Source organism: Thalassophryne amazonica, chromosome 11 (assembly GCF_902500255.1).
Source record: "Thalassophryne amazonica chromosome 11, fThaAma1.1, whole genome shotgun sequence".
NCBI classification, from domain to species: Eukaryota; Metazoa; Chordata; class Actinopteri; order Batrachoidiformes; family Batrachoididae; genus Thalassophryne; species Thalassophryne amazonica.
In genome coordinates, this window is record NC_047113.1 from 19,131,878 (window position 1) to 19,145,265 (window position 13,388).

Sequence of the window (13,388 nt, forward strand, 5' to 3'; positions counted from 1 at the left end):
ATTTGATTGAGGGTGATAAACACACCCAAACTTCTGTTTGATACCCAATTGTTTGAATGTTTCTTGTGTAACCTTGGCTACAAAAGCCCTACCGTTGTCAGATGAGATAGTATCTGGAATGCCAAATCTTGGAAAGACATCTCGGCACAAGAATTTGGCTACCGTTTTATGGTCTTGATTTGCAGAGGCTACTGCCTCAATCCATCGGCTGAATCTGCATATCACTACCAAAACATATCTCATTCGTTTAACTCGATTTTCAGCTCCCATGTCTATGAAATCCATCATAAGATGTCTGAATGGCCCATCAGGGACCGGAATGTGGGCTAAAGGGGCTGTGAATGATTTCCGGACATTGTACTGTGCACATACCTCACACTCATTCAACAAACGGTCCACTGTTGCTGCCATATATGGTGACCACCAGACAGCTTTTAGTTTGTTCATAATTTGGACTCGCGAACAATGATCGGGTCCGTGGGCCCAAATGATTGCATGTCGTAATAAATTGGTGGGTAACACAAAATGTCCATGACTACTGCGCCACAGCTTGTCCGCTGGCCCCTGACTGCGTGTCTCAATAGCGCCTCGTTTAACCCACATTCGTTTTTCTTCTCCACTGGCCCTACTTTGAGCCACTATCAGTGCGTCAAGTGAAACCAGTGGGGCACAATCTTGGATGGTTAGCAGGGGAAACATATTTTCTCCTTGTGCTCCTTTGCGCGCTGCGTCATCTGCTAGGTTGTTACCTTGAGCTATGATGTTATTATTCTTTTGATGACCTGCACATTTAATGATGGCTACCTCAGACGGTAATTGGAGAGCTTGTAACAGTTGGGAAATCGCTTCTCCATGAGTGACAGGGGTGCCATCTGCTCTCAGGAATCCCCTTTGTTTCCAAATGTTTGCATGTACATGACATACGCCATAAGCGTAGGCTGAGTCTGTGTAGATATTAACACGTTGATCTTTAGCTATCTGGCAAGCCATAGTTAAGGCTTTGATTTCTGCCAGTTGGGCTGAACAAGGCTGATCAATTCCTTGGGACTCCAGTAATTCAAAGGTCTCGCCATCCGTGTTTAGTTTAACAATCCCCATACCCGCATGCAATCCCGCGGCATCCCGAAAGCATGAGCCATCCACGAACAGGGTTAGATCTGCATCTATGGCGTGATTATACAAATGTTCTCTGGCTCTCAAAAATTTCTCTGTCTCTGCCACACAGTTATGTGGAGTACCATCTAACGGTGTGGTCAATTTGGTGGCGGGATTCACCGTGTGACAACGTTGTATTGTTATTTCTGGAGCGGACAACACAACTTCATATCTAGCGTCTAGCTTGTGTTAAGACAAAACGTTGACTGGTTAGCAGGGGATGTAACTGATGCGACGTGTACAACGTTACTGCATGTCCCATGATTATGGATGATGCTTTTTGAAATGCAAAGGCAGCTGCTGCTAGACCCTGATAGCATGGTGGCAATCCTGTTTCAATGTTGTCAAGCTTTGTACTATAATAGGCCAATGGTTGTTTTCCTTCATTTGTTTCCTGCATTAGTACAGCACAAGCATATCCAGCTTTTTCAGTAACATACAAATGGAAAGGTTTCCCATAATCTGGGTTACCTAACGCGGGAGCAGATTGCATGTCTGTTTTTAGGGCCTCAAAAGCTCCCGTTGCCTGATCTGTCCAGACGAGGAGAGCTGCATTGCTTGTTTGCCCCACTGCTCTAATCATGGCACGCAAAGGTGCAGTTTTTATAGCATAATCACAAATCCACGGCCGACTGTACCCTGCCATCCCAAGGAATGAAAGCATCTGTCCCACTGTTTGGGGTTTGGGAGCCTTGACTATAGCCTCCACTTGGCTTGGGGCTATACATCGCGTGGTCCCACACAACTGTCTTCCCAAGTATTCTACTTGTTGTTTGCAGAACTGCAATTTGTCCTTACTTACTTTATGACCTCCATCTGCCAATGCATGCAATACAATTAATGAATCTTTTTCACACTGTTCTTGAGTCTCTGATGCAATAAGGAGATCATCCATATATTGCACCAATGTACTGGGTATGTCAAGGTGTTGTAAATCTTCAGCCAGGACTTTGTTAAAGATGGCTGGGGACAGGTTCAGTCCCTGAGGTAGCCGTGTATACGTTAGCTGTTGTCCCAGAAATGTGAATGCAAACAAATGTTGTGAGTCTGGGTGCACAGGCACACTGAAATAGGCTGAACACAGATCGATTACCGTGTACCATTTTGCTCCAGCAGGGATGCTTGATAGTATAGTATGCGGATCAGGTACTATAGGTGCATCCATTTCTATTATTGCATTGATAGGACGCAGATCATGTACCAGCCGATACTCTTTGGTATTGTTTTTAGGGATAGGATAGATAGGAGTATTGCATGGGCTTGCAGTTTTTATTAGAACTCCAGCTGCCATTAGTCCCTTAATTACTGGTTTTATGCCTTCAATAGCCTGAGGTTTTAATGGATACTGCCTTTGGTGAGGCAGTTTTGCTCCCGGTTTTACTTTTATTTTTACTGGTAAGGCTGTTTTTACTAGTCCTACATCCGTTTTGCTTTTGGACCACACCACTGGTGGTATTTGCTCTAACAATTTCTCTTGTTGGGCCGATAACACCATCTGTCCCTCTGGTCTAGGATTGAGCTCCACTTTTTGAGCTATAGCCTCATCATTTACTTTTAAATTAATTCGTATAAACTGCTGGTCTTTTGACAGATGTACTTGTGGACTTTCCATGTTTTGCCATTCTTCAACTTCTGAGGCTGTCTTTACCATTGGACCTAGGTCATGGGATTCGTACTTTTCTGAGACTAAAAGGGTCACATGAGGCATGGCATTCGGCACTTGATACCATTGTTGTTCAGCTGAAGTTAGCTTGACAGAAGCTGCGGCCCCTTGGGGGCCTAACTAAATTTCTGTGGTGGTTATGTGAAACAGCCGTTGATTCATCAATGCATCCCAGCAGCATGCATAGTCAGTTTGTTCTTGTTTAGCATCGAACATCAGGGTGACATGTAAAGGTAAACTAGGTGTACATACTGCTTCATAGTGTTGTTCTGCCCAGGGCTTCCATTTTTCCCATTCCAGTTGAAGATTTGAATTTTCTGGTTGTAACTTCAGCCAGTATACCATGGGTTGCACAGGTCGGACCTTGTTTTCCATGTCCATAAGCACCATAATGTTGGCAAGTGCTTCGTCAGGAAAGTGTATTTGCAGTATATCTGGGTTTGTAGCTTACATAAAATGTCTCTTCCCAGCAAATTCACAGGTGTATTTTGTGAGTATAACAGGGGTGCTTCAATTGTTTTTCCTGCAATCGTTACAGGAAGTGGGCGTGTCAAAGGTATTATTTGAGTTTTCCCAGAGAAGCCGATGGTCTTAATTACAGACCCAGAGAGGGGGAGATGAGCGCCCATTTTCCCTATGCAAGAGTATGTTGCCCCTGTATCCACCATGAAAGGGAAATCTCTGTTTTGTATATTAACAGTGACGGTTGGCTCTTCCTTAGGTATCATCGAAATAGCCAATGCCACCGTTTCCCCCTCTGTCTTCTCTAGGCCTCCCTATTGCCAATAGGCAGAGGGTCCAACCCAAGGTCGGGCCGGACAATTTCTCATTCGATGTCCAGGTTGTCCACAGCTCCAACACTCATTAGAGGGTTGATCCCCTATTGGGGGTGTTGGTCCCATAGGCGGTCCCGCTTGACTGTTCCTGGGAGCTGAGTTTTGGAATCTGTTTCCAAATGAAGGTTGGCGAGATCCTCTTCGCCACCCTCCTCTTTGACCTTGAAAGTTCCGTGACTCTCCTCTCCACCCATGACTGTAGGTGGGTCCATTTCCGGGTGTGCCAGTGCTATGGTAGTGATAGTGATGCTCCACTGGTGCTGAGACTTCTCCTGCAGCAGTGCTCCCTGCTGCTCCTTGGGGGCTCTGTGTGGCTGTTACCACAGGTGCCTGTAAGGTGGCAGCAGTGTTTGCCGTAGGGCCTGTGCTTGCCGACTCAGAAGGAACAGGGGTCATCATTGGTGCCTGGGTCTTTGTTTTTTCTTTCTTGACTTTGGTTAGCTCTCCCAACTGCATCTGCACCAATTTTTTCATCAGGGATTTTGCTGCATCTTCTTCTTTTTGTTTTTCTTTCTTTTTCTGCTATGTTTGTTTATTAGTTTTCTCTCTTTGAAATAATATCTACCTTTTCTGTATTTACATAGCACTCTTCTGTCTTTTTCTTCACTGTCTCTGTTTCACACTTTACTCTCTGCCTGTCATGCACCTCCCAAGTCCTCCTGTTGGGTCTAAATACCTCCCCCTCGTACTCTTTCACATTAATCTTGTATGTCAGCCAGCTTGCAAGCCCACAGCTTTTTGCTTGCACCTCCCCGCTTACTCTCCACTCTCCCACACACAATTTTCAACAGCTTTATACACAAAAATTATTAAAAACAACTTTCTATATATCTCTATCTAGACTTCTGCCACTTTTCACTCCGCGGCTTTAAACAACCTTTTTATTCACTTAACACCAATGTGTTCTGTTTAAGCATGTATCTCTTCTTCACGTTAGACAGCTTCTCCGGCGCTGTCAGCAACTTCATATATTACTTTTTTACAAGCCCTCTTTGAGCGTACAATATTTAATTTACTTCTACGCCTTACCGCGCTTCGCGTGCGTATCCTGTGCTTAATATATTATTTTTCACCAGCTCCTTTCTGAGCATACAATATTTCATTTATTTCTACGCCTTACCGCGCCTCGCGTGCGAATCCTGTGCCTTTCTGCACTTTCTTCTACCTTTTTTCACTTACTGAGCTCCTCGTGAGCTTAATGTGCCTTTGCACTGAAAATATTCTCTTTTTCTTTTCTTATAAAAAAACTCATATTACTGTGTACTTAATTACTTATTCTTCTCCCACGCCCCACAAGCGTGTATTTGGTGCCTTACTGCACTATTTTCTGCTTCATTAATTCTCATGTATTCTGCACTAACTCTTCATTTATTTATTTATTTTTTTTTTTTTTATAGTTTTTCTCTTTTCTTAAAAAATGACATCCTTTATTGAGCTCTTTTACTTACTGTCAGCTGTGCCACTTTGCACTTTTAAATCTCTTTATCACGTACGGTATTTCTACTGCGCCCCCTCAGGCGCTTATCTTGTGCTTTCTCTGCACGTATTCTCTTGTTAAACTCTTTTTTCTCACTTATTTCACTTCAGTCTCTGTTAAACTCTTTAAATAACCTTGTATTACCTTGTATCTATTTGTCAGTATACTCCCCTAAATTAACCCCTACAGCGCATGCTATCAGCCGGCACGTTAGTAACGAATTTCAACACCAATTATTCCCCAAGCATCCAGGTTAGTTCTCCACGCACTCTTTCCGCACCAGAGTTCATGAACATTCCTGAACTTTCACTCACATAGACATTCTTTTTCCCGGGAACACACACACCTTCTGAGCATTTTATCTACAAGGCCTGATAATTTTCAATCTTATCTTTTTTTAGTCTCTTATCAATTTTCTTAGTCCAGGTTCTTTTGGGTAAGAGGCAATTAAAAACTATCACCTGTCAACTTGGGCGGAAATCCCGACTCACTCCTCCAGATCGTGCAGAAATTATAAAAGGTTTCTGCTTACCTTTTATTCGTGATCACTGTTATTTACGGTCTGGAGGGATGAGCTGGACTGCCCCAGGCTGCCGGAATGCCCCTGGACCCTCCTGAAGCTGGCTCGCCAAGTTCTGTCGCGGCTCGTCTTTTTGGTCTTCTCAGGATGTCGTCTTTTAGATAACACAAACTAATTGCAAGTGATATGCTAGAAAGAGGACACAACACTTTAGAATAATTCAGCCTTAAGCAAGATAAAATGCACAGAGTTTTTAAGTTTATTTAAGCCTTCGACACAAAGCTTAGACAAACTGAGTCCTCTAGAGAGACTGAATATGACAACCGCGCTCGTCTATTTATTGGAGACCCGCGGGCATCACGCCTCCTTCGACTTTTTTATTTATTTCATTCCCAAGACATGGTTTTCTATTGGAAGCGTCCTCTAGTGAACCCTAAGCAGGTGTTAGGCCATTATTTCAATGTGACAAACGCTCCCATTAAAACATGAAGGATTTACTACTGATTTTTTTAAAAGACCTTCAGCCACAGGTGCAGCTGGCCTGAGGCCCCCTCCGCACGTGGCCTCAGCCACACGTGCAGCTGGCCTGAGGCCCCCGCACGTGGCCTGCGGGAAAGCACCTAAAAGGCCTTGGAAAGCCCCTGACAGACTAAATGACTAATAGAGCCCTTTTTTTGGGTTGAACACCTGCTAGTTCAACCAGAGGACATACAGTTCGGATCAGGACACTTGATAGTTCATCACAGTTCAAATATGGACCTAAAAATTCTTCTACAAAGGGAAGACGAGAAAAATGGGAGAGGTCGTGTCGGTAAGTGTTAGCCTACACACCTTGACAGAGTAGCTATGTTCTCTTGCCTGCACAACCGGCTCGACATGTTTGAGCTCCGGGTCATAAACAAACTGTAATACATCCATTTTTCACAACATAGTCACTTTTTCTTTGCATTTTCACTTTTTTTGCCATGTAATTTGCCCAAAAATTCAGAGAAAGTGGCGTGTTTTACGTCCCCGGATGCAGGATTATTGAGTCATATGCGTCACATTTTAGACCTTTAGCGCCCACCTTCAAACGAGACTGCGCTGCCCAGTTCGTATCACTTTCTAGTAGAAATTGGGTAGAAAGTATTTCAAACTGTAAGTAGTTTATGGTAAAAGTAAAACTTGCAAAAATGTGATTCCACTTTTTACTTTGTGCAAATCTGGGTGCAGTTTTTGCATTTTCAACTGAATATAAATTATACAGTGGGGTAAAAAAGTATTTAGTCAGTCCCTGATTGTGCAAGTTCCTACTTAGAAAGATGAGAGAGGTCTGTAATTTTCAACATAGGTACACTTCAACTGTGAGAGATAAAATGAGGAAAAAAAATCCAGGAAATCACATTGTAGGATTTTTAAATAAATTATTTGTAAATTGTGGTGGGAAAATAAGTATTTGGTCAACCACAAACAAGCAAGATTTCTGGCTGTCACAGACCTGTAACATCTTCTTCTCCACCTGTTACCTGTATTAATGGCACCTGTTGGAACTCATCTGTATAAAAGACACCTATCCACAGCCTCAAACAGACAGACTCCAAACTCAACCATGGCCAAGACCATAGAGCTGTCGAAGAACACCAGGAAGAAAATTGTAGATGTGCACCAGGCTGGGAAGAGTGAATCCACAATAATCAAGCAGATTGGTGTGAATAAATCAACTGTGGGAGCAATTGTAAGAAAATGGAAAACATACAAGACCATTGATAATCTTCCTCGATCTGGGGCTCCACGCAAGATGTCATCCCGTGGGGTCAAAATGATCATGAGAACGGTGAACAAAAATCTCAGAACTACACGGAGGGACCTGATGAATGACCTGCAGAGATCTGGGACCAAAGTAACAAAGGCTACAGGCGTGTCCCCCTGTTTAAGCCAGTATGTGTCCAGGCCCGTCTGAAGTTTGCCAGAGAGTATATGGATGATCCAGAAGAGGACTGGGAGAATATCATGTGGTCAGATGAAACCAAAATAGAACATTTTGGTAAAAACTCAACTCATCATATTTGGAGGAAGAAAATGCTGAGTTGCATTCCAAGAACACCATACATACTGTGAAGCTTGGGGTGGAAACATCATGCTTTTTGGCTGTTTTTCTGCAAAGGGCACAGGATGACTGATCCATGTTAAGGGAAGAATGAACATGGCCATGTATCATGAGATTTTAAGCCAAAACCTCCTTCCATCAGTGAAGATGCAACGTGGCTGGGTCTTCTAGCATGACAATGATCCCAAACACACCGCTCAGGCAACAAAGGAGTGGCTCCGTAAAAAGCATTTCAAGGTCCTGGAGTGGACAAGCCAGTCTCCATACCTCAACCCCATAGAAAATTTGTTGAGGGAGTTGAAAGTCCATGTTGGCCAGCGACAGCCTCAAAACATCACTGCTCTAGAGGAGATCTGGAGATCTGCATGGAGGAATGGGCCAAAATACCAGCTACAGTGTGTGCAAACCTGGTGAAGACTTGCATGAAACGTTTGACCTCTGTCATTGCCAACAAAGATTATGTTACAAAGTATTGAATTGAACTTTTGTTATTGACCAAATACTTATTTTCCACCATAATTTACAAATAAATTCTTTAAAAATCTTACAGTGTGATTTCCTGGATTTTTTTTTTTTTCTCATTTTGTCTCTCACAGTTGAAGTGTACCTATGATGAAAATTGCAGACCTCTCTCATCTTTCTAAGTAGGAGAACTTGCACAATCAGGGACTGACAAAATACTTTTTTACCCCACTGTACTTCATGTCCCTATGGAGTTTTATTCCACTTGTTGATGGTGTTCAGTTTCTGGACAGTCTGATTTCTTTCTTTTTTTTTTTTTTTTTTTGAGCAGCCCTTTTGTCAGATGCACGGAGTCGTGTGGCTACTCTGGAGGAGCAGCTGCGTGTGACATCTGAGACATTGAAATCTGTTCAGAATGAAGTGGTGCTGAGTAAGAAGGAGGTTGCTACCAAGGAGCGCAACCTGCAGAAAGTCCGTGACGAGCTGAGCCTGGCGCACACACGTGTGACCCAAGAGACTGAACGGGTAATTCCACACCTCCAGTTTTGAGACCCTAATGACTGATTTAAAAACACTAATAAATAGTCCCTGTTTCACATTTGCAGCAAAAAGGTCCTGGGTTCAAAATCCACTATGCCCATTCTCTATATGCATTCTCTATGCTACTGTTGTGAACCTGAGTGAAACTGGAGCAGCCAAAGGAATCACACATATGCTTTATTTTTAGACACTTCTGGAGTCTTAATTTTGGTCCAAACACTGTTTTTCTTTTAGTTTTAGACTTCTGGTAACACTTGTTTCAGTGTTATTTTCGTTTGTTTTTTTTTGTTTTTTTTTTTTTTTAACATTACTTTTTTTGCAGGGTCAGTACTGAACTGTCTTGAACCTCTTATTTAATGCAGCCAGGTGAACTGTGGACATCCTTTTAGCCTTTTCAAGTTGCTGTGGTCTCCAAATACTGAGGCACATGTGTGCTGGATTATGCCCGGGGAAGTTAGCGACATGTTAAAAATGCCATCAGTGATGCCATCACTGATGGCATCACACTGGAAGCGGTAGGCCTCATCTCTGTTCTAAGAGACCTAGTAATAAAACATCTAGTTGTTGTCTTGTGTTGCTAGTTGGCATTCAAGTCTCACACCATACAGTAATACAGGAAACGTCAGAGACCTAAAGACTTGGACATTCGCTGTCCTGCAAATTTATCTGCATCACCAAACATATTTGTTCAGGAACTTTATGACTCCATAATTTTTTCCCATGTGTCTCCCAGTCTCAAAAAGTGAGGACCCAGTGATATGAATGTCACTGCCAAGATAAGTAAATGTCAAGACATTTGACACTTTGACTTCAGTAAACTTTTTGTGGTAACAAAGGCACCTAAACCACTGTTGGTCAGCAGTCCTTCCAATATCCAGTCCATGCTAGCATATAACAGAGCAGGAGCCGGTAAATGCCAGAATTTACTGAGAAGATGTCAGAGACTCTTTGTGACAATTGCAATAAATTTTGGTTTAGTTTGTCTTTATAATGTAGAGCAGGTAGCTAAGTGGGATAGGAGTTAGTTTTGATTTGGGATAAGATTTGGTTTTGGTCTGTCACACTACCCGTCTGTGTCCTTGGACAAGACACTTCATGCACATTTCTCATCCAGCTGTGAATAGCTACCGGCCTTGGCTAGGGAAGTAACCTGCAATGGACTGGCTTCTCATTCAGGTTTAGTCAAACAATCTGTCATTTCATGCAGTGGTGTCCAAGAATAAACACTAATGGGCCTCAGGGACTATATACAACTTTTTTTCTTTGTACTGGGAAAACTAACATTTTTTTCTTTGTTTGTTTTAGTTTTGAATAAATTAAACCTGGGAGCTATTGACCAATAAATAATAATAATAAAATTAAAGTGGTGGTGGGGAGAGCCCTCAAAAACCCATTTTGCAATCTTGGATCAATGCTAGTTCTTAAAGTGCATCTAAATATGGATAATCACCCAAACATTTGCTAAAAATCAATTACTTTTTGTTTAACTCTGATAACAGACAAACCATTCATTCATTTTCTGTACCCACTTACTACAAATCGGGGGGGGGAATGCTGGAGGCTATACCAGCAGTCATAGGTCAAGACGCGTGGTACACCCTGGACAAGACGCCAGTCTATCACAGGGCCACATATAGAGGAACAAACTCATTTGCACTCACACACATATCTGTGGTCAGTTTAATGCTGCGTTTACACATAACGACGACAAGTCACGAATGCCACGAAGTATACATTCTTGGCAGCTGATCACGAATGTGATGATTCGGGGCAGAGGCGTCAGGTCTCCTCAGGAACTGCTGCAACCTGTTACCACACGTTACAATTAATGGCACGTGGTGCTGGAGAATTATCAGGAACCATTACGCACGGTCAAGAATAGTGTTCCACGCTATTGCGCGGAACAGCGCATCATTAAGTTCTGTCACGTTGTGAATGAGGTGAATTGTCTCCACACACACACCCATATTCATCCAACCAAATTCAGATCGCTCCAGTTTTTCAGAACGTTGTGACTGCATGCGTAGTTGGGCTCTGTGCCATGGAGTGGTGCAGAGAGGAGGAGGAGGAGGAGGACAGAGCCAGATGTGTGGCTTCATGCAGCTGTCGTCTCGCGCATTTTCCCAAACATCAGGCACATGCAGCAGGTGGAACACATGCAGGAGTGCGCTGAAGAGCACTGAAATTAGACTTTTAGCCGACTTGGTGTCAGCAATCAAACTGAATGCGGTGCAGCAGGGTTTAATTGTGCACGCACTTCTTCCTCCGCCGGACTGGAGGAGGTGCAGAGATGTCTGGCTGCACGTGAGTCTCCTCTCGCTCCTCTGGCTCAAGACTTGTTCTCCCGCTCATCGGTTAAAACAGCAGGTGGAACACCCGCAGGAGCGTCCTGAGGAGCTTCACCAGGAACTGTGGAACGACATTTGGAGCCGAGTTTAATTGTGCACACGTGACAGAAAACTCATTTGTTGTGGCGTGCAGTGAAATGTGACGCCGCATTACAAGTCGTGTCAAAACTTGACAGTTTCCGTATCACTTCATAATAACACGTGACAGTTTGGGCTCCAAGAACCATCACAGGAACCACTACGAACGTTGTCACGTTCTATTAAGGATCACTACTCATCAAGATGGATTAACATGCTCAGTTGCGACCTCCACGACGTGAGACGAAATGAGGGTGGTGTGTGACATTCGTGGAAGATTTTTTGACAGGCAAAAACATGCTCCACGAATATCAAGAATATCACGCACCAACACGCACTATTAAGAAACCTATACAAATGTGTTAAGTCACATTAAGAATGTCAGGAATGTGTCACGAATGACAGAAAAATGACATTCGTAACGCGTCTTGGTTATGTGTAAACGCACCTTAAAGTTTCCAATTCGTCTAACCTGCAAGGCTTTGGAAGTGGGAGGATTTCAGAGCACCTGCAGGGAACCCACACGAACCCGGGGAGAACATGCAAACTTCACACAGAAAGGTCCTGGTCCTAGGACCTTCTTGCTATGAAGCAGCAGTGCTAATCAGTAATCCACCATGCCACCACAGACAAACCAATGCCATGATTAGTCAGAAAATAGGCATTGACAAGTGAGTGATTTATAAACGCATATAAATACTGCGCAGAAACTGCTTTTGTAACTTGATTGCCTTAATGCATAATATTTCACTTAGCTTTACATTTCAAGCAACTTTGTCTATTGACATTATTATAAACCTACCATCCCTGGTTCTCAAAACCAGGCACCTAAGTGGCTCTACTCTCTTTTTTAAAGATATTTAGGTATACCTTAGTATACACTAGTAGAGTTCCACCTTAGATTTGGAATGTATAATAGAAAATATACCTTACTGAATTTTCATGTGTGTTCTTATACTAGACATCTGGAGTAGAGCAGAAGCTGAAACAGGTACAAGAGGAGCTGAAGTGTCAGAGGCAGAATGCAGAGAGCAGCCGACTGCATCACCTGCAGCGCATTAAAGAGCTGGAGAAACAACATCAGACGGTGAGGCAACAGGGTGACAGGTGAAAAATCAGAAGTATTGCTGGAACTTTGCTAAAAGAAATGACACACAGAATGAAAAGATTTGTTCTCATTTAAGAGTAATAGCATCAGCCCCTTTTTTATTCTCTTTTTGGTTATACAGTGGTCCCTCATTTATCGCGGGAGTTAAGTTCTAAAAATAGCCCGCAATAAGCGAAATCCGCGAAGTAGTCAGCTTTATTTTTTACAGTTATTATAGACGTTTTAAGGCTGTAAAACCCCTCACTACACACTTTATACACTACACACTTTATATACTTTTCTCAAACAGGCATTAACATTTTCTCACTTTTCTCTCTTGTGTAAACACTCTCAAAGTTCAAACCTTAGTAGAAAAATAAGACCAACCTGTTTTCAGGCCCAAACATTTGTTTGAGAAATAAAAATAGAACGTTTTCCTATAAATAATTATGATGGCTTTTAGAACTAACAAATTTAATTTTAACGATCAACCTACGAGGTTGGACACATAAGAAATTATTAATAGTGACTGACTAGTATTTCACAGTTCCTCTTCATCACACCTCGGTGCAGGTGTCTTTTTCTGAGTGAAGAACACAGTTATGGGTAGTTGTTGGCGCTCTTTTTTTCTTCTGGGCAAGAAGATTCTTGTAAACAGACACGCAGAACACAATGCGCGTACTCTCCCTTCGCGGTGCCGCGACCGGCCTGCTTGATGAGGACGCAGAACACAATGTGCTGTAAAAAAAAAAAGAGAGATGCAAAATTAGACTAAAAAAATCCGCGAAACTGCAAGGCTGCGAAAGGTGAACCGTATTATATAGCGAGGGACCACTGTAATAGATATATTTCAGTTGATACATTAAAGATGTTGGCTCATCAACTGTTGTGTGTTGCATAGGATGTGATGGAGCTTCAGAAGGAGTGTCAGTGTTTGCAGAAGCATCATCAGCAAGAGGTGAATAAGCTCAATCAGGAGCTCCAGCAGGCCAGGACACTTCATAATGCATTGCAGGCCCAGGTTGACAAGGTAGATATCATCTATGTATGTACATATGAACAAGGCTTTTAATGTACACAGTCAGACATACATGTGTGAAATTGAAGCCTTTAAATCTCCTCTGTATCAACAGTGA

General features: G+C 42.7%; 1 protein-coding gene across 6 annotated transcripts in view; it reads left to right on the forward strand.

Annotated features, from left to right (window-relative positions):
• Positions 1–13,388, forward strand: part of si:dkeyp-115e12.6 (centromere protein F) — a 99,714-nt gene that overhangs the window by 46,511 nt on the left and 39,815 nt on the right. For 5 of the 6 annotated variants that reach the window (XM_034180869.1, XM_034180874.1, XM_034180872.1 and 2 more), the window contains exons 7-9: positions 8,528–8,724; positions 12,127–12,252; positions 13,154–13,282. In XM_034180869.1, the coding sequence (XP_034036760.1) occupies positions 8,528–8,724; positions 12,127–12,252; positions 13,154–13,282 (452 nt within the window). The remainder of the gene's footprint in view (positions 1–8,527; positions 8,725–12,126; positions 12,253–13,153; positions 13,283–13,388) is intronic. The other variant, XM_034180871.1, reaches the window with a different exon arrangement.